Below are 20556 nucleotides of genomic sequence, written 5' to 3'. Positions count from 1 at the left end.
TAATGGTTATTTGAAATGCCCTGCCCTGTTTCACTGCTTGACTACAAGGGTAAATGCAGCAGATGAAGCAGTGAGGAGGGTTGCACAAGCACTGGCTGTTTGTAGATGTGTGGGGAAGTTTGCTGGACTCATTCCTCACCTCTCCGGGGGGATTCATCCGGCTCTTGCTTGTTTTGCAGACATGTTCGCAACGGGGCAGTGATTGCACGCTGCAGCCAGCCTGAAATCAGCTGGTGGGGCTGGCGAAATGCTGACGATGAGTATCTTGTGACATCTATTGCCAAAGCCTGTGCCTTGAACCCTGGAATAAAGGTACCTGGTGGCATGCCACACAATGGAAGCAGTGATGGCAGCGAGGCCTGCGAGGCTGACTTTGGTGAGGCAATGTGCTCCGTTCTGCTGTCTCTTGAATGTGTGAATTATGGTGTGGTTCCTACATCTAAATGTTGTTGCCACTAACAGGGCTGTTACAGTGAAAGATTTAAACCAGACATCCAGGTTAATAATCTGGGCCCTGCATGTGGGACATGTCTCTGGGCTTGTACACAGCCAGTGTTGGGTTGTGCTGGAGGCCTGTTGTAAGAGGGAGGGAGGTGCCAGGAACTTAGTCTGTGCTGTCTCTGCAGACTCGTCCCTGACCGCGTGTTCAGGCGTGGAGAATGCGGGAACTCCTCAGAAGCTGCTGATTCTTGATGCCAGATCTTACACCGCAGCTGTGGCCAACAGAGCAAAGGGAGGAGGCTGCGAATGTGAAGGTACACAGAGCTAAGCAAATCCCACAGTGTGTTCCTCTTGAACCTGCTGTGTTTAGTTGGGCCCTGGACCACAGTTTGGGTCAGGCTGACATTTTGGTGCTCACTCTCTGGGAGCACGTTCCCCTTCTCACTCATGCAGTCAGTTATTCCAGACATATTGCTGCTGGCCCACAAGGCTTTTCTAGAAACACTGCCTACCTTCTGCTGGAGACTAGAAGCAGTGCTGCAGGGTACAACCAAACTATGTGCATAGAGGCACTTGCTGCAGTGGCAGCAGCACTTTCTGAATGTTTCTGTCTCTGTTGTGTTCAGAGTATTACCCAAACTGTGAAGTGGTGTTCATGGGCATGGCCAACATCCACTCCATCCGCAACAGTTTCCAGTATCTGCGTGCTGTCTGCAGCCAGGTGCCAGACCCTAGCAAGTAAGTGACCTTATTCTAGCTGAGTTTGATGCCGTATCTGTTAATGTCCTGCAGGCTTTTTTTCTTCCTTTTTCTTTTTCTCCACTCCAGATTTCTACCTCACAAAATGGAGGGAAAGTGCTCACAGTGCTTAAATGGTGGTTCCCTGATCCCCAGTAATCCAGAATAGATTGTATCACTGACTCAGTATCACTTATCTATTTGTATCCTCTGAGGGTTTCAAAAACATAGTTGTTTTGGGGAAAAACTGAGATTAGGTGATGGATACTTTGTAGTTATTCACAAACTGTCTGACTCCTCTTTTGGACATGTTTTTAAAAAGACACTGTTTTTTTCACTGCTAAGGAACCATCTCCTTGCTTTTTGCACACCTTCTAGCTGGCTTTCTGCCCTGGAGAGTACCAAGTGGCTGCAGCACCTTTCTGTCATGCTGAAGGCAGCGGTGCTGGTCTCCAGTGCAGTTGACAGAGAAGGGCGTCCAGTGCTGGTTCATTGCTCAGACGGCTGGGACAGAACTCCACAGATTGTAGCACTGGCAAAGATTCTTCTGGACCCTTACTACAGGACCATGGAGGTACACATTGTGCTATTCTGCTGTTTCATGTCTGCTAAATGACAGTCTTTGAGTGTCGTCAGAAAGGAACAGAGCTGTATTTGGCAATTAGGTTAGTGGCATTTCAGAGCTGCTCTTACAGGTATTGAGTTTTTCTATATGGTCTTCCTGCGTGTTTTCAGTAAACTATATACCTCATTCCCAGTGTCGTAAGGCACTTTGGAAAACAACCTGTTGTGCTCAAGGTGCAGCTGCTTCCCTGTACTTCCTTCTGTTTATTCTCGAGGCTGTTTGTCATATAGAAATAACAGTTGTCACTTTGTTTTTGGAAACCTCTGACGTTCATGTAGCTTTGCTCCCAAACCAAGCACAGATACAACATTCTTTGCAGACCTTCAGAAGTCCTGAGATTTCCTGGCACTGCTAGCAGACAGAGCTTGCCTTGTCTTGCTAGGTGCCTACAGCAAAGTTGCCTGCAGTTAGTTTTCTCTTGCGTTCACAGGGTTTCCAGGTGCTTGTTGAATCAGATTGGCTGGATTTTGGTCACAAGTTTGGTGATCGCTGTGGTCACCAGGAGAAGGTGGAAGATCAGAATGAGCAATGCCCAGTTTTCCTCCAATGGCTGGATGCTGTTCATCAGCTTCTGAAGCAATTTCCTTGCCTCTTTGAATTTAATGAAGCTTTTTTGGTAAGAAATATGCATGCAAACATTTCTTTATTCCTTGCGAGACGTGAGCAGAGGCAGAGAGAAGGCCATAATATTTTACAGCATTATAGTTGAAAAACAAAAAATTGAATTCTTAAAAAATGGGGAAGTGTCTGAGTACTGCCTAGGTTTCTGCTGGCGTTCCTGACATACCTACACTGTACGGGTTCAACCCTGCACTTTGGTTGTGGTATTTTGACCTGGTTCTGTATGTGTAATGCTCCTGATGGCTTCTTGCAATTTCTTCTTTCTCCCAGTAGGGATCGCAGGCTTGGAGTACCTAGCAAACTGGGCAGTGATTAAGGTTTTATATTGTCTAATTTCTTTGAATCACTTCTTCTCCGTGTCCCTTTCTAGCCCAGTGAATTCAGATTTTCTGAATTCAGAATTCAGGAGCATTGTTCTGATCAAAAGCTTGATTTGCATCTCTCAGACATACTAAAAAAAAAGGGGGGGGGGGAAGGGCAAGCAATAGCTATTAATTGCTGACTTACCAAATAATAGTTTAGGGTCATAGAAGGATGGATATGGTATTGGTTGACCGTTGCTTTCGCTTTAAGCTAAGTGGTTCCTGTTATCCCCTCTTTGTCCTGTCCTGTGTGACAGAGGACCACAGTAAGATCACCAGCTAGATAGGAAGTGCATGGACCATCCTAGACAGGTAGAAGACACTGCCCTTGGGGACAGAAGACACTGCTTACCAGTGGCCATGACAATTGTTCTCCTTTTGATGTTGCAGGTGAAGCTGGTGCAGCACACATATTCCTGCCTCTATGGGACCTTCCTTGGGAACAGCCCATGCGAGCGAGAGATGCACAACATCTACAAGCGTACCTGCTCCGTGTGGTCCCTCCTGCGGGCTGGCAATAAGAACTTCCACAATCTTCTCTATATGCCAGGGTCTGAGCAGGTGAGTAGAGCTCCTGGTCTAGTCTTCTGGGCTCTGTGCCTGCCGGGCACTGGGGACTGTATAAAGAGAGACTGGAGAGGTTTCCTTCTGTGTTCATCTCTAAACATAGCGATTGTTGCAGGTGCTGCATCCAGTGTGCCATGTCCGAGCACTGCACGTCTGGACAGCAGTCTATCTCCCAGCTTCCTCCCCACATCCTCTGGGACAGGATGATATGGACATTTACCTGCCCCCTGGATCTCAGAGCCAGGAGTTCAGTGGCAGATGTTTGGACAGGTAAGAGCCTGGAGCTCCAGTCCCAGGTTGCCTCCTACCCACAGTCATCTTTTCCCTTCTTGCTCATTATAGTTTCTCTGTCTTACCTGTTGTGCTTATTATCTTTGCTGTGGGGAGCAAGAGCTCAGTAGCATTGTCCCAGCCACTTAGAGAAGAACATGTATAATTCCCCGCTGCTCCTAAAAAGGCAGATTGTGGAGGCTGTGATGTAGTTTTGTGCCTTTCAGTTCATGCTGCTGCGCCCCTCTACCTCACCCACCCCGTGATCTCTAATTAGGAACGTTTCTCTTATCTCAGTTTCAGCTGAAATGAGGGAAGTTTCAAGAGTTTTGTTCTGAGATTTGCTTTGCTTCTGGGTTCCAGATTACCAAAGACAAGATCTATGGATGACCTGCTTTCAGCCTGCGACTCCAGCAGCCCTCTGACCCGCACATCTAGCGATCCGAACCTGAATAACCACTGTCAGGAAGTCCGGGTGGGCCTGGAAGCCAGGCATGCCACTGCCGAGGGAGCTGAGCTGCACGTGGGAGAAGGCAGCATGTTGGCTGCAGGCGAGGCACAGGAGGTGGAAGAGCATCAGGAAAATGCTCCCCTGCAAGCCAGCAGTGTTTTTAGCGGCTGTGCTGAGCATGAAGTGCATAGCAAGCAACAGAGCAGCTGGGCATCTGTGCCAGCAAGCAGTGTGTCTCTGGAGATGGAAAAGGGAAATGTAACATACATGGAGGAACTGGATGGCGCATGTCCAGCTCCAAATCCTTCCAAGCAGGAAAATGTTGACAGGGTTCCTACCAGTTCTGAAAAGCAATTAGAAACCTGTTCCCAGGAACCCTTGAAGGCTGCTGGCTTGGCATCCAGTGGAGGAGGTTGCCCCAAGAAAAACACCACCTGCCAAGCCATTCCCAGCCAGGAGTCCCTGGCACCAAGTGCTCCTTGTCAGGAGCTGGGCATCCCCTGCCCGGATGAAGATAAGGGCAAAAGCGATGCTAGAAGGAATGGACCCTGTGAGGAGCCCTGCCGGCTGGGGAGAGTCCCGCTAGAGCAATGGCGCAAACCTATCTCCCAGAGCCAAAGCAGCGAGTTCTCCTTCCTGGGGTCCAACTGGGACAGTTTTCAAGGAATGGTGACATCGCTCCCCAATGGGGAGCCTGCACCCAGACACCTCCTCTCCTATGGCTGTTGTAGCAAGAGGTTGAGCAGCAAACAGCTACGGGTGCCTGGCCTGTGCCTCAGTGGCCAGTGGTCTGCCAGAGAAGGTGCGAAAGCCTCAGCCTGCTCTGGCCATGTCGGCACGCATTTTGCAGGCTCTGCAGTGAAGCCCAGCCGTTCATGGCTACCCTGCCACCTGAAACAAGCATCTGGTCCCAAGCACGTGCCGCCAAAATGTCCTTCTCCTGTGCCTCCTCTCTACCTGGACGATGACGGGCTGCCCTTCCCCACAGATGTGATTCAGCACAGGCTGCGGCAGATCGAGGCCAGCTACAAGCAGGAGGTGGAGCAGCTACGCAGGCAGGTGCGAGAGCTGCAGCTGCGGCTGGACATCCGCCACTTCTGTGCCCCACCGGCTGAGCCACCCATGGACTACGAGGATGACTTTGTAAGTAACTGCCTCTAACCCCCCAAGTCCAGCCATGCATCTCCTGGCCAGCAGTGGTCCCTGCACACCCCTCACACTACCCTTTCCAACCCACATTCACCTTTAGAGTGGATGGTTAATACTGCTGCTGTGTTTCTTCAGCCCCTTTCCCCTCTTTTCCCCGTGCCATGGCCTCATGCCACCCAGAAGTACCACTGCTTCCTGGGGGCCAGGCAGTGGCTCCTATACGGTTGTGAATGCTTCAGCCCTTTGCTCCTTGTGTGGAGAACTGCAGAGCTAGCCACATGCCCCTCATAAGCACTGTGTGGCGGGAGAGGGAATGCCCTTGGCTCTGGGATTGAGGCAGCTGAGGGGATTTGTGACTTGTTCTCTTTTTACAGACATGTCTGAAGGAATCAGATGGCAGTGATACTGAGGACTTCTGTTCTGATCATAGTGAAGACTGTTTGTCAGAAGCGAGCTGGGAGCCTGTTGATAAGAAGGAGACAGAGGTACGTGTGCTGTTACGGCAGCTTTAAAGGTACTAGGATGTTTCTTCCTAGCAGCTAACTTCACTGGTTATGGCAGCAGAGAGTGGGCTGGAAGAAAGGCCGAGAGCAGCAACCCTTGTCCTTTAAGACAAGGTGCAAGAGGCTCTGCATCCTCTGCTGCTGCTGCTGTGTCCAATAGAAGAGGACCTGTGGGATCGGCTCTCTCAGGGCTAGCCTGTTCTGGTCTAAAGCAACATCTCAGCCTGCATCTTGGGTCCTGAGACCTGGTTGGTGTGGTGTTACAGATTTAAAGCTGATGAGGACTGGTGTTTGCCCTAGGTTACGCGGTGGGTTCCAGACCACATGGCCTCGCATTGTTTTAACTGCGATTGTGAATTCTGGCTGGCCAAACGGAGGCATCACTGCAGGTAAACAATATTTTTGCTGCAGTTCCACTCTTCTTCTCTGCTTTTGTCTGTCAAACCTCACAAAATGCTTGAGTGCAATCTTTGTCCCCTCCACCTCCGAGGAGAAAGTGTTAAGTCTATCCTTTATTCACCAGGTCTCATAAATTCCCTGCAGGTTTCCAGTCTGCTATGTTGTCCTTGTTTCCATTTCCTTTTTTGATCCTTTTGGTCTTTGATCTTTTTTCTGGGTAGTAATGCCTACTAGTCCCTTTCTAGTGCTAGCCAGCCAGATTGTGCTGGGAACCACATTATTTTTTAAGAAACATGCTGACTAGTCGTAAGTAAGGCTGAGACTTCACTCCTGAACTTGGTCTTTTGCGCTTGCTGAAATTTGCTGTGGCATTCCCAGCTCTCATTTCACTGCTTTTCTTGCTCCTTCACAGGAACTGTGGGAACGTGTTTTGTGCCGGTTGCTGCCATCTGAAGTTGCCCATCCCTGATCAGCAGTTGTATGACCCTGTCCTCGTTTGTAACTCCTGTTATGACCACATCCAAGTGTCTCGTGCCAGGGAGCTCATGAGCCAACATCTGAAGAAGCCCATTGCCACAGCTTCCAGCTGAATGCCAGACAAGGGACCTGTCTAAGCCCAGCCTTTTCTCTCATGGGTTTGAAGGGTGACTCTGCCTCCACTGTAATTGTGAAGGCCTTTGGTGCAACACTTAAACACCAAGCTTGAATGCACTGTCTTCAACAGTCTTACTATCAGTCTGGAGCAGAGGAGCTCAGATTGGAGTACGGTGTGTGTCCCCACTCTGGTACCGGTGGGCCCGTACATTGTAGTCTGATGACCTAGGGCTAAAGAGGGGATTGCAACCTCTTTCTTCTGTGGGCTGGAAAGCAATGTTTTCACAGATATTGCCTGTGCAAAGTACCCCCAAAGCAATAGAAAGGCATGTTTAGAACCAATTCCCCCAACAAAGGCAAGCTGCTGTACAAGGAAGAGGGCAGACTCTAGGTGGTACCATGTGCTTTGAAAGGGCCTCAGCCTGGAGCAGGTCTGTAGATTCTCTTTCCATGAGTGTGATTTGTGATCAGCTTGGTGAACAAGACTCATTAGCCATCACTAATTGATTTTCTCTTGAGCATTGAAGAGAAATTCATTCTGGCTGAAAACGGGCCGAGCAGATTTCACCCGTTTTCATGCTCCGCTAGGATTGGTGAATGCACTTGACTTTGTCCCTGCCCCCCAGCAATGTGGGGAGATGGGAGATTGGCTTTTTCACTTCCTGCTCTGCCCGTCTGCTTTGTCTGCAGTAGTGTCACAGCCTGGTGCTAACACAGGAATGGCACCCTGATCCTCTCCTGGCATGGAAACAGAACTTGTGTTCCTGTGTTGCTCCTCCTCCCCTTTTCTGCCCTCAGCTCTCCACTTCCTACTGCTCTTTATCCTGAAAACTTGATACCTTGAGGGTATAGGCCATAATGTGTTGTTTTACCTCCTGGAATGTGCTGTCTGGTGTATGTGAGGGTTTCAGTCCAAATGCTGCTATATATTTCTGTGCACTTAATGTAACCCGAAGAAGGGAGAATGAAGCATTGATACCAAAATGGGGGTGGGGAAAGACACTGGCTGACATAGACACTACAGTCTGTGCTTTTCACTTTAGGATGTACAACCAAGCTACAGTGATAAACATGACATGTGGCATCTGTTCAGTGGTGGAAACAATATCTCTGTTTTGCCCCAGTGCTACCTAAAATGCCTCTTGAATTTTACATCTTTTTTTGTCGCCTGTACAGTGGTCGAAGTTCAGAGTTGCCAACTTGTAATTGCCTCTCTACTTGTTCATTAAACTAGAGAACGGGAATCCCAACTCATTCCAAAAATAAAAAATAAAAAAAAAATAACAACTGAACTGGGGTTAGGAAGAAAGTGGGCTTCGGGTGAGCTTTCTGCAGATATTAATGAGGAAGAAGAGTTTGACCGTGGGGCATTTCTTTATAGAAATGCAAGTTTTCTTTCCAACCATATGAAAATGTACTATGTATTCTGTATGTCATGAGCTGAGATTTTATATGTTGGGAAGGGAGTACCTTTGAGGGCATTTGGTCTAACAAGGCAAAGTGCTTTATGCTGTTGTGATCTCCCAGATTTTTTGCTAATGGTTTGTCATCTCTATCAGAGGGAATGCAATAATGACCCTCTCCTGTACTTTGATATGTCAGCCTCTGGTTTTGTAAGTCCCAATAGTGCAAGTAAAGCTAGCATCATCTGAAGACCCTGTACTTACTTGGACTCTGCTTCTTTTCCATACTGGGAACAACCAATATGGCTTTGGGAAGAGAAGGCACCTTGCTTCAGATTCTCCCTTGCCTTGTACCTTGCAGTCATTGCCAGACATGGAAGAGTGACCATTGGGCTGGCAGAAGAATTTGGATTTGTTCCTGTTTTGCACATGTTGGAATGACTGCAAGCAATAAGGAAGCCAGAAACTAGGTACTCCTGGCTCTTCTGTTCAGGCCATTAGTCCAAACTGCTTTTAGCTCTTGTGAGTTTCAGTGTCACAATGTGCTGGCCAAAAACTCTAAAATCAGTTTGATAGCATTGTGACAAACAAAATGTGCTGTACAACTCAATACAGTTGAAATAAAATCTCTATATTAGTGCTGCTGTGTTTGGACCCATTCTTTAGTTTGTGGTGTAATCTTACTCATCGTTTCCCTGGCTGTAACTTGCTACCCTTTCCCTTTATTAAGGTATGTTAGGAATTTAGTATCCCTTCTCACAAATAGTAATCAAGAGTAGGACGCAAAGCATGCTATGTCATAGTCTTCTACTTTGAGGCTCTGTGCTCTTTACCAAACAAACCTGCGGCTACCCAAGATGCCAACTTCCTCCAGCCTCTCCTTTAATGACTGGGTAAGGAATTTTTCTCTTCTAAACAAGAGCAGCTAGGGAGGATTCTGTAACTTTTCGACATGTTTGTACCACATTTACCTGGTAAGTTATGTTAGATTTGAACATCCTTAAGGATGGGATGGTTTCACAGGCTTCTGCATAGTTGGATTAGTCCCCAACGTCCAGTCTGTGGGAGAAGCAATGGTCCACTTTCTTTCCTTGTAACTTGGTGAGCTTTTTCCTGCCAGTTTCACTTCTGCATCTGGCAGTTGGTTGCATTCCTCTATGCAGAATGGCAGCTGGGGACTGTTTTGTTTAGTCAGCCTGATCTGCCAAGGGTGATGCAGGTAAGTAACAGTTTGTAGTGAAACTGGAGTGAAACTTTTAGAAAGCATCCAGGGATCTTAAAATTGAATAGGCCTCTCATAAAACTACTCCAATAGTTCAGGTCAGGCAGGTACCTAAACACTTTGCTGTAGTAGAAAACAGTAGCAAGATAGCTTGTCACATTTAAAAATTAACCTTTGCTCTTGAAACAGTCATACAAAGGAAGGTCATCTTTGAAGGCAATGCTTCTGAATGTTAACCGTGAACGATGTTTCTACAGGAAAGGACAGATTAACTTTCAGGCTATGGTCTTAACAGTTCTGATGTCATCTTACTATGCAGCAGAAGACTGGCTGCTAGGACTGTTGTATGACCCTTTTGGCATTCCTTCACCAGGAGGAACGGTACTTCAGCAGAATTTCCCCCTGTGCCTTCAAAGCTGAATATAGGCATTTTGCCTGAGACACTTATAACTGTTATAGTGTCAGGCTGGAGATGCCAGCAAGGGCACTTAACGTTCATGAGTATTGAGCACAGAACAAAGGATTATCACTTAAAGAATATAAAGCCATAATTTGCCAACACGTTCAGCCTGAGGTAATCTATCTGTGCACATTGAAATGTGTCTAAACCTAGCACAAACAGGGAGATCAAAGCTTTCCCCTATCAGTGCAGTAACTGCCATGAATTCTTAGCAAATTAACAACCGGAACTGCTTATGATGTACTATAATACCAGCCACTGAACAAAATAAACATAGATTTAGGTGTAGTGAGAAGTCAGGTCAAGCTTGTGATTGTTGGATATTATTCATCTGCTAAGCCATTAGTAGATAATGCTAAAACTGCAGCAGATGTGAAGAGACATGTTAAGCCTTGGTTATGAAAGAGGGAAAAAAAGAGGAATGTGATATATGGCCTTCTTGTGAACCCTGCAAGTACTGAACAGGAAACAAGTTTAAAGTGAGAGACAGACAAGACGGATGCAGGCTTTCTGAGGTGTGTTTGATGTGCTTCTGGTCATTCCATTTTCAACAGTTAAATAGCAGTACAATGCTCTCCCAAAATGTTATGCTTCTGTAAAAGTGAACTTTGGCCACTGCCGTTTATTTACAGTACCTTGGGTATCCCTGTATCTCTTAAGTACATACTAATATATATGTCAAACTGTCCTTAGATGAAAGATGCTGTATGCAGTCTCCAGTATGTTTCAAAAGAGTTACTGAAAGCAGCACACGCATCTTCAGTCTCACGAAGTTTAGGTTAGTCATGCAGCTTTAGTCTCCCATGCAACCATATATTTTACTGACATGTCTGTATCCTATTCTTTCTTACTGAAAACAAAGCCAGTTCTGAACCTGTGTCAACCTCTGCATTTGAAAAGCCAGTTGCTGTGCGAACCTGCTGGACTGGCCTATTAAGTGGCGTGTTCATGAGAGAAGACAGCAGCATAAGGGTAAGCCTTCATTATGGGGGTACTTAGGTGCTTTATATGACCTGGGACAAAATATTCAGCGTTACAACTGCCACTTCCCTTTTGTGACTGTAGCCTTATTTCACAGTTAGACAATAAATTGCTCACTGTCACCTTCTAACAAAGTAGTCATGTTGTACAAAAATGGATATACTTGTATACCAAGAACATACATCAAGAAAATATAAGAACAATGCATTTTCATTTTCATTCATGGTCTTAAAAAAAAAATGCAAATTTATTTTAGACTTGCATAACTTTTTTTTTTTTTAAATGGCTGCAAAGGCACTTGCCAAAAGGAAAGCATTTGGCAGAACTGTATCAGAAATAAAGACTGACAGGCCTGGCTTAACAGTTTCAGTATATACACTGTGCAGAGCATCTTCCTTTTGAATGAATGGTAAGGGTAAGTCAACTATCTGCTAAAAGTCAGTGCTACTGAAAGAAGGGAGGCATGCAACATCAAAGACTTGTAACAGGTGAGCGACTAAAGAGGAACAAATTCAATAGTCGGTAAATCCAAAAGGGACAAGAATCTCTGCAATGAATTCATGCATAGAACTGCAGTTCTCAGTTGGTGATTGAATTGTGGAGGCAGCAGTGGTGCTACCAGACTTGAAGCTGCGAGTAAGGGAAACTAGGACCACCATGAGGGGAGAACCTGTGCTGCCAGGTGGATTGTACTCTTTGCCCGTCTTTTCAGACCCAGAGCATTGCTAGTTTGGGGAAGACAGAATGCTGTAAGTCAGCATGGGGCTGGAATGGTGTCAAGGTGGGTGTTGAGTGAAGTCTGGAGGGGCGATGAAAGAGTGCAGGGAGAGATGGATGTAGAGAAGCAGCAGCAGTAAGACTGGCTGAAAATGCTAGGCACTGTTGTCAGCTGACAATGCTACCTCTAGATCCTGCACTGTCCAACAGCTTTTGACTGAGCTATGTTTCCTGCTGAAAAGCACTTCATTATTATTGATCTGTTTCAAGTAAGAGGAAACTTTCAGTGTTCCCCAAAAACATTCTGAGGGGCACCTACATTGTCTAAAACATGGGCAGTTCAGAGGTTGACCTACCAAGACAGCTAAAGGGATCATTACCTTCTCATTGTCAGGCTTGCTGGGCGAGTCAAGCACACTCCCATCTGTGTGACACAGATATAAGGGAGCTATGAAGCTGTTTCCTTCAGCTTACCTCCTGCCACATCTGCTGTAAGATTGTCTCGTGTGACCTGGCATGAGTAGTGAGGCACTGAAAGGTGCAAGACACGGTTTGCTGGGAGCAGGCAGCACTCTGGAAGCTGATGAAAAAACATTCCATTTTTAAAAAGTCATCTGGTTTGCAGCTATGGGCTCAGCTACAAAGTACCAAAGGAAATGCTTTAGAGGAACTTCTTAGTTTTAGAGACTTATTCTCTGCATTTTAGTTATGGATTACATATTGTTGAGTATGACAAGAGTTATGGTTGACATAAAAAAACTCACCTATCTCAGCTTCAGGCAGTCATAGTCTTCTTGCACTCCTGCACAGGGAAAGAAGAGAAGCCTTAAATAATTTCTTTGACATAGTACAAGAGACAGACTCTGGAATGCTGAGGAAATATTTTGTGAAGTGGACTTTTTCTTGATTTTCAAGTTTGCATTCAGTATGCTCCACTTCAAAGCTATAGCTGTTGACACTGAGCAACCATTACATAATTCTTAAGAGGATAAATTATAAATTATTACTGAGGAAATAAAAATGCAAAGCCCCTTGGGAAGATGGCTTCATCTTCACATGGATTTAATGAGTTCAACTAGAACTGTAGGCCATTAATTCCTCGGGTAAAGCAACTTCTTCCATGGTCCAGGATTTTAGCTTCGACAACAATGCTGGCAAAATTTCTGTTCTTTCCTGCTGTTGCTACTGACTCAGAATAATGACAAAAGTGCTAAATCTGCCAAAGATAGGCACAGGACAGAGTAGTAATCAGTCTGCTAGAAAAGAGGCAAAAATCATATCTCTTAATCCCTCCTTACGATCGCTTTCTGTTGACCCATTTCTTATTTTACCTGTCTGCTTTAATTTGAAGTGACCACATCCCAAAATATTTAAGCTAAGCACAGTTTTAACATCTTTTTCCTTACTTCAGTTATGCAGAAGAGCAGAATGATTTTGCTTTCAGTTTACAAATAAGAACAGTTTCACATCACAGTTTATTCAACCTTGTCTCCTTTCTATAATTTACTGCACTTTTACTTGCCGTGGTGGTTCGGGGCTGTACTGTAAACCAAAGCATTAAAAATTATTTCAGTTAAAGAAATCTTATGACAAGTATCAGATAATGTATTTAAGGCCACAAGATGTGCAGCTGTTTGATCTTCTCACTACTTTCTTGCTCTGAGGGCAGCCAAAGATAGAGGAATATCTTTTTCACTGCTGATGACCTATAGATGGGATGCAGACAGAGAGAGATTACCATTCTCTTCCTTTCCCAGCTCCTTTTTTCTCCTCCCTTTTTGGTTCATAGCAGAAATTCTTGCTCTAAAATTCTAAGAATGGCTGTACTAGGCTAGAAAAAAGTCCCTGTAGCCTGTCTCCAACCACAGCTAGCAGCCGAAGCTCTGAGAAGAGCCTAAGGGGATATACATGTGCTAATACATCTCTGGTACGAATGCTGATCATCCACCAATCTAGGACTCAGGGACTACCAGTGACAAGTGCCATCTTTAAGAGCCCTGGATGTACTTCTCTTTGTGAATATATCTGGTCTTTTTATTTTTTTTTTCAGCCAAGTAATATTTTGGTATCCAAAACATCCTGTAGCAATTAGTTACCCAGTTTCCCTGTAAGCACCCAACTTGATTTCTGGGACATCCTCCCAGTTCTTCTACTAGTCATGTTCACTTTCTTTACACTACTTATAATTTTACTACCCACCTTCACATAGTCAAACCCACTCTGAAAATTTCTTCTTCAGTATTTCCGTCTGTTGAAGTTAATCCATATCCTCAATGCTGATTTTCTCTATTCCATTCTAACTCTACTAAAACAGTTCTGGAGTGGGAGAGATGAGAGCTGCACATGTTCACTTTTAGGGCAAAAGTGAAAATTTGTGTTTTCATCTCTGTTCCTTTTCCAATCCCATCTAAACTCACTTTCTTTTCCTTTTTGGGCACTGACACAGCTGACACTTTCATAGATTTAGTATAACATCATGATTTCTTTCACAAGCAGCATTGTTTCAGTGACCATCACTGGGTACATAAGGTTAAGCTTCTATCAGCACCGAATTCCCCCTGAGTATTGTCCACACCAGCAGATGCATAGTCCTGCAGTCCCTCACAGCAGCTCTGGAGAAGCTAAGGTGAGGAGCACAAGCCATCATCTGGCTCACCAACCTCTTTTTGGGTGCACTCCTGCACAGGCTGGGCGCAGGCCCTCGGTCCCCCACAGGATTTAATCACTTTCTGTGGAAGCTGACTCACTTTCCTGAGCAAGCTGCTCTGAGGAGAAGCGGGTAGCCTCCCTTAGCCCCTGAGACTCCTCCAAAGGAGTGATCCTTCGCTAAAGCCATTTATGAGGCTGGACTTCCCCTTCAGGCCATAGTTTCCCTCAGCACCTGGCGTTTTTAACCTGTTCCCATGCATCCGGGCTGATAGTAGCACACTTACCCACCCTTTGGATGATGCCCCCAGGACTGCCTGGGGACACAGACGGGCAGTTCCAGCAGCAGCAGCTCCAACCCCTGGGGTTCGGTCTCTCTCCTCCTGGGACCCACAGGGAGCCCCTGATAGCACTGGGGCTGAGGGGACATCAGGACTGAGGGACCATCAGTGGGGCTAGGCAGCACTGAGGGGGACTGACAGGGGGCTGAGGGGGATTGAGAGGGCTGAGGAGAACCAGTAAACCAGTGGGTCTGAGGGGATGGCGGAACTATGGGGAGACTGAGAGGGGCTGAAGGAGACCGGGGGCACTGAGGGACTACAGGGGACTGAGAGGGGCTGAGATGAACTGAGGGGGACTGGTGAACCACTGGGGCTGAGGGAGACTGGGGGCACTGGGAGGACGCTGGGACTGTGGGGGGACTGAGAGGGGCTGAGGGGAACCAGTGGGGCTGAGGGGACGATGGGGACAAGGGACCAGCGGCCGGGCTGAGGGGGGACGGCGGGACTATGCGGGGGGGGCCTGAGGGCAACCAGCGGGGCTTGAGGGACACCGGGGGCGCTGAGGGGACGGCGGTGCCGGGGAACCCGGGGGGGCGGGAGGGGCGCCGGGGCCCAGGGGAGCGGGGGAAGCGGCGCGTCGTGGGCGGGAGGCACGTGCCGGGCGGCGCGGGCCGGCTCCGGTGCTGCCCGGTGGCGGCGGCCCTCGCGAGGCGGCCGTTGGGGCGTGAGCGGCCGCCCCGTCCCGTCCCGTCCCGTCGCCATGGAGGAGCCGCTGCTGCCCGCCCCCATCAACCCCAACAACTTCCCGGCCAAGCTGTGGCGGCTGGTGAACAGCCCGCTGTTCCGCTCCATCCGCTGGGACGCCAGCGGCGAGGGGCTGCTCATCGACCAGCCGCTCTTCGAGTCCGAGCTGCTGGGCGCGGGGCCGGGCCGCGCCGCGGGGCCGGGCGGCGACGGGGCGGTAGGGGCCGGCGACCTCTTCAAGACCACCAACTTCACCAGCTTCATCCGGCAGCTCAACCTCTACGGCTTCCGCAAGGTGGTGATGGGGCCGGCGGGCGGAGCGGCGGGGACCGGGACCGGGCCCGGACCCGGGCCGGGCCCAGGGGGCGACGGCGGCGGCTCCGGGGGCCCCCTGCACCACTTCCACAGCCCCCACTTCCGCCGCGACCGCCCCGACCTCCTCGTCCACCTGAAGCGCCTGACGAGCGCCAACAAGGCGAAGCTGGCGGCCGGGCTGGAGGTGACGAGCCGCCCGCCCAACCGCTTCCAGCGCCTGCTCGGCACCTCGCTGCACGGGGACCTGCTGCTGCCGCCCTCGACGCCCGGCAAGGCCGACCGGCCCGGTGAGGCGCGGCGGGGCCTGCGGGAGGCCGGGCGGGGCGCGGGGCGCTGGGCTCGGCTCCCGGCCCGTCAGCGGGGATGCTCAGCGAGCCCTCGTAGAGGAGAAAGGGCCTGGTTGTAAGATTTCTGACAGGCCTCTCCCCAGAGAGAAGAGTTTGTAAAGAGGATCGAATGACAGGGTGAAAGCTGAACTGGATGTAAGATTGTTAGAAGGCCTCAGAATATGTTTTATCATCTTCCTAACCCTCCTTGAGAGGGTTCGAGTTTTCCAAGGCAAGCCTGAGCTCTTGGAGGATCATTCCACAAATTCCAGATAAGAATGGGAGAATTATAGTTGGCGCCGCGCAAGGAAGGTGCGGGTGTCTTCGTTTGCTGTGCTCTCAGCCTGGCCCAACCGTGGGCTGCTACCAAAAGAGCAGTCCTGCTCCCAGCTCCCGTGGCCACACGTTGCCATCACCTTCCTTGCAGTCGTTGGCTGTGCACCGTGCCCTGAAGGGAAGAGCAGGCTGCCCCTGTAGGGCTGAGCTGGGTGCAGAACTGAGAGGCTCGGGGTGGGAGAAGTGGCAGGACTCTGCAACCAGAAAGGAAAAAGCAGATGGTGGTACTGCTTCCTGCAGTACCAGCCCTCGGTGAGGGCAGATCAGGGTAGCCTGGTATTTATTCCTGGTTGTTGTTTCCAAGTAATAACTGTAATCTAATTCGTGTGGTGTTTTCTGTAATGTGAGTGGAACTGCACCCGTAATAGCAAGAAAACAAAAAGAAACTTCTAGGAAGGGAAGAAGCTTGCTTCAATACTGAGGCTAGGAAGCATTTAAAGATTTTGTTTCAACATTTTTAAGGCTAAGATGAGTAATTAAGGATGTCTTCAATAAAATCAGGTCTGAACTGGTGTACTACAGGCCATTGATAGAGTAAATCCTAAGGAAAACACAGCCTTTTTTTCCCCCGTCTGTTTTTATGGGTGCATTTTTGTCCCAGTTTTTAGAGAGCTTTTGCTCTAGGAGTCTGAGTTTCTAGAAAGAAAAAGAGAACATCAGTTTTTATAGCCGTCGAGTTCTGACAGGCTGACAATTTACTGTGCAGTCTGTTCTGTACTAACTATTTAGGGGCATGTCTTATTTTGCTTTAAATATGAGGTAATTTGATAGGTGGAAGATATTTTTGTTTGCAAAGTGTCAGTCTGTTCCAAATGTCTTGCAACATGTAGCTCTGTGTTAAATGTCCAGGAACAATTCCTGTTAAAGCACTGGTACATTGTAACCTGATAATTGTAACCTGAAACTAGATAATCTTAATTTCCCTATCCAAAGGTAAAATAGGAAGAAAGGAATCCTCATACTCTCTTCATTCTCTGTTTTTATATGGTGAAAATACTGAAATAAACAGTCCTATACATAAACTCTTACTAAAGTTTAGGGGGCAGGTGGTATTTATTTAGTGATTCCTAATGGTTTAATATGAACTTGTGGAATAATGACTGTATGTTACCCATTTCTTGAATTAGTTCCTATCAGAAGAGTGAAAGAGGTAAACGTGAGGCTGTTTTTTAAAAAAGTCTAGTTTGATGCAAACCGTTCTTAAGCTTATAATTAGCATTATAGCTGTATACGGTACTGTGGAAAAGTCATAAATACGGTAGTTCTTTTAGGAATTCAATGAGCATAAAGGCATTCTGAGTTTTATAGTCAGTGTTCTGAGAATGTCAGCAAAAACTCTAATAGAAACTATGTCATCATGGCATAAGACATGGTATCTAAACTGAACTAGTTATGCTGACTGGAAAAAAGTTGACTTAAAAATGACAAGTGATCTTTGTTAATCAAAGCAAGGCTGTGTATATAAGAGAGGATATTCTTTAAACGTACACAACAATGAATTACAAAGCTTGTAGCCTTCTTTCTCGTTCCCCTTCTTGAAAAAGACTTGCTTGTTCATGCAGAAATATTAAAATCCAAATGAAATCGGGGCATAACCTGGCAAAGGAAAATAGCTGCTTTAAAATTTTAACACTTCAAAAAGTTATAAAACAACAACAACAAACAAAACCACAGGGTCTAAGTGAAAATACCTTATCTGTAAGCATTGATGCAAGATCTTGATTACAAATTCATTATTCTTTTCTTTTACAGGTTACTTCTAATACTTCTTCCCTTTTTCATTATCACTGATGTCCTGTAACTTACACAGAAGCCAAGTGATATGTAGCTCTGGCTTCCTCTGGTGCTAATTTGCAGTTCTAGTTTTTCATACTAGAGAACAAGAGGCTAGTACGATGAATGACACTTGGGAGGAAACAGTTGCTTTTATATCCTTGTCTGCTGCTCTTTCTTCAGATTCAACAATAAATGCTTCTATCATTATTTTTTTTCTTGACAAAAACGATTTGTCCTGAAACATCTGAGCTTGGATTTCAAAACCACTTGGAGGATTTTGACATTGCCTTTCTTTGGCTGTCTTTGAGCTTTCAGCATTGGAGTTTCATATATTCCGGCTTTATGATTTGTTTTTCATTTTTTATTTTTAATATACTGTCTGATTTAACACACAGTACTTTTAAAATTGGTTTAGTGTGGTTTACTAATTTACTATGCATTATATGTTCATTATACTACATAGATAAATACAGATAACTGGTTACTGCAGGCTCATGGAGAAATGCTACATAGACAACTGTGTACTGACACTGCACCTGTTACTGTACGTTCAGGTGGAAGAATACAGTCTGTTTCTGGATTAAGTATATTGAAAGAAGTGTTGTCTTCCCAAATAATGTTTTAGAGCCTTGGCTCCCCATATTACCTTTCATTACCTGTGAAAACTCCTTTCATTCACACTTGTTTTACTTTATTTTGTACCCAATGCAGGACTGCTGACTGTAGGACAGTTTCATGGACCTTATCATCAAGACAGTTTATTTCCTTACTCCTACATATCGGCCTCATCCCACAACCACAGCACGTTACCGTCAAAAAGTTTAGATCGGACTCCAGTCCCTTCCAGAACATGGCAGAATTCTCTTGGGTTTGTTCCAGGACACGAGGCTTCCCCAGCCTTTTCAGATAAAGGGGTTGCCTTTCCAGTACTCCAGAGGTTTCCAACAGAGGTCACGTACACACTACAGCCCAACACCTCTCCTGTGCCGCTTCAGCAACGGTCTCAAGCCATTGCCACTTCCCCTCCAAAATACAGCAGCTACACATCTTCAATGCAGTTCTCACAAACCTATTATCCAACAGGTGAGAAAAAATTCTGAAAGTTATAACTTTTCTATAATGCTGTGTCATGCGTATTTCAAGTGAGAATTAGAAATTTTAAACTCTAAGAGGATGAGAGACCTTTTAAAGCAAAAAGGTTCCCTGTTTGATGTTCCTGTCCTTCCTCTAGATTTGAAGTGTCCCCTGGTGATTTTCCATGTAGCCTCCCTATTGACGGTGAGGAGAAAAGTATTTGTCCACAACTAGTCAGTGTTAGCCTAACTTCTTATTTATTTATTTATTTATTTATTTTTAAATAAAGGAAAACTGAGGGGGATGATACTAAACCACTGATAACTTGTTGAAAAGTAATATACTACTCCTCAGTCCTACGTTTTCCCAAGTAACTTTTTTAAGTTGGAGGTCAGTCAAAAGTCTTCTGCAGAAAATTTAATTCTGGTCCATAATCGATGTTATTTTCTCTTTTTTTTTTTCTTATTAGCTTCTTCCATGTTTTATTTTTATGCACTTAAGACTGAAGAGTTACAAAAGTCTTGACTACCTTCTTTTGTCTAAAACATTTCTGCTAAACTTTTCAGTCTTCCTACAGACAAGTGTTTTTTTTTCCTAGAAGGTAGTTGAAGCAAATTATTCTTCTGCCCTTGCTTTGAACTGGAATAAAACATGCAGTAGTTTGGGGGGCTTCTGTTTGTTGTTTTTTTCTTTCCCTAGAACTTCAGAACATAGTGACTCTTTCCTTGAACAAATTAAAACTCAGTTATTACTCTCACTTTCTGCCTGTTCCTCCCTTGGCAGCTGCACCTTCACTGAGTCAGATATCCCCGTTTAGAAATCCGGCATGTGGTGTCTGCTGTCTTTCTCCAACAAGTACACGATGAAATCTTCACATCTTTTGTGTGTGTCTTCTGAGACCTCTGCAGAGAATATTAGCTCATGTTTCAAACAATAATCACTACTTTCCGTTACATACTTCTTGTCAAGGAAGGATTCTGAGGAGTTATGCAAATCCTGTGTACACTTGTAAAGGTTTAAGAGACAGGGAACTTTTGTCATATGTTCCTTGCCCTGTGCTGCTTATAAAGATTACTTGTGACTACTGCCTGCATCACAAGCTGCAAGTTATTAAGCCTCCTCCAAGGAGCAGGGTGACATGAGAATGTGAGCTTAAGGTGGGAAATGGTCCCTACTTTGCTTCTGTCTGGACACAGAGCATAGGCTGAGATTCATCTTCTTGAATTTTAGATGCCTATATATCAGCTTGTCCCCCAAACCTCATCTATAGTCAAACAAAGGAAATGGACATCTCTAGGGTTTGATTCATATAGCTTGTGTTAGACTTTGTCCTAGGCACTACCAGGACAGGAGTGATCCCACCCTATTTTGCAGTATTGACTGTAGAGGAGTTGCGTGTGACTAGGTTAGATTTAGACATGAATACGTAGATCTCTGGAACTGGATGACGCTGATCTGTCTCACTGTAGTTATAAACGTTTGAAGTAGAAATCAGTTATGGTGCTCAAAAATCTTTTCTCTCCTTTGCAATAGCATGGGAAAAGTACAGACAGAA

The 20556-nt window shown here is 46.2% G+C and overlaps 2 protein-coding genes and 1 long non-coding RNA gene across 10 annotated transcripts in view; 2 read left to right on the top strand and 1 right to left on the bottom strand.

Moving 5' to 3' along the window:
- MTMR4 (myotubularin related protein 4) overlaps window positions 1–8762 on the top strand; it is a 52929-nt gene extending 44167 nt beyond the window's left edge. For all 8 annotated transcript variants that reach the window (XM_040532089.1, XM_040532092.1, XM_040532094.1 and 5 more), the window contains 11 exons: window positions 180–376; window positions 627–755; window positions 1068–1179; window positions 1558–1753; window positions 2235–2420; window positions 3178–3348; window positions 3470–3624; window positions 3988–5218; window positions 5599–5709; window positions 6028–6116; window positions 6539–8762. In XM_040532089.1, coding sequence (XP_040388023.1) covers window positions 180–376; window positions 627–755; window positions 1068–1179; window positions 1558–1753; window positions 2235–2420; window positions 3178–3348; window positions 3470–3624; window positions 3988–5218; window positions 5599–5709; window positions 6028–6116; window positions 6539–6716 — 2755 coding nt within the window. In that variant the 3' untranslated portion in view covers window positions 6717–8762. The remainder of the gene's footprint in view (window positions 1–179; window positions 377–626; window positions 756–1067; window positions 1180–1557; window positions 1754–2234; window positions 2421–3177; window positions 3349–3469; window positions 3625–3987; window positions 5219–5598; window positions 5710–6027; window positions 6117–6538) is intronic.
- On the bottom strand, window positions 3177–14569 carry LOC121057645. Its single transcript, XR_005813875.1, has 4 exons — window positions 12268–14569; window positions 11978–12083; window positions 3711–3803; window positions 3177–3404 (listed from the first exon to the last, which is right to left on the bottom strand). It is a non-coding gene; the product is annotated as an uncharacterized LOC121057645 (long non-coding RNA).
- A 564-nt stretch (window positions 14570–15133) lies between these two features.
- HSF5 (heat shock transcription factor 5) overlaps window positions 15134–20556 on the top strand; it is a 30005-nt gene continuing 24582 nt past the window's right edge. Inside the window, exons 1-2 of the mRNA XM_040532525.1 lie at window positions 15134–15776; window positions 18639–19010. Coding sequence (XP_040388459.1) covers window positions 15191–15776; window positions 18639–19010 — 958 coding nt within the window. The 5' untranslated portion in view covers window positions 15134–15190. The remainder of the gene's footprint in view (window positions 15777–18638; window positions 19011–20556) is intronic.

Source organism: Cygnus olor, chromosome 20 (assembly GCF_009769625.2).
Source record: "Cygnus olor isolate bCygOlo1 chromosome 20, bCygOlo1.pri.v2, whole genome shotgun sequence".
Taxonomy (NCBI): Eukaryota; Metazoa; Chordata; class Aves; order Anseriformes; family Anatidae; genus Cygnus; species Cygnus olor.
The sequence above is the reverse complement of the archived record's forward strand: the minus strand, read 5'-3'. Positions and strand labels throughout refer to the sequence as shown.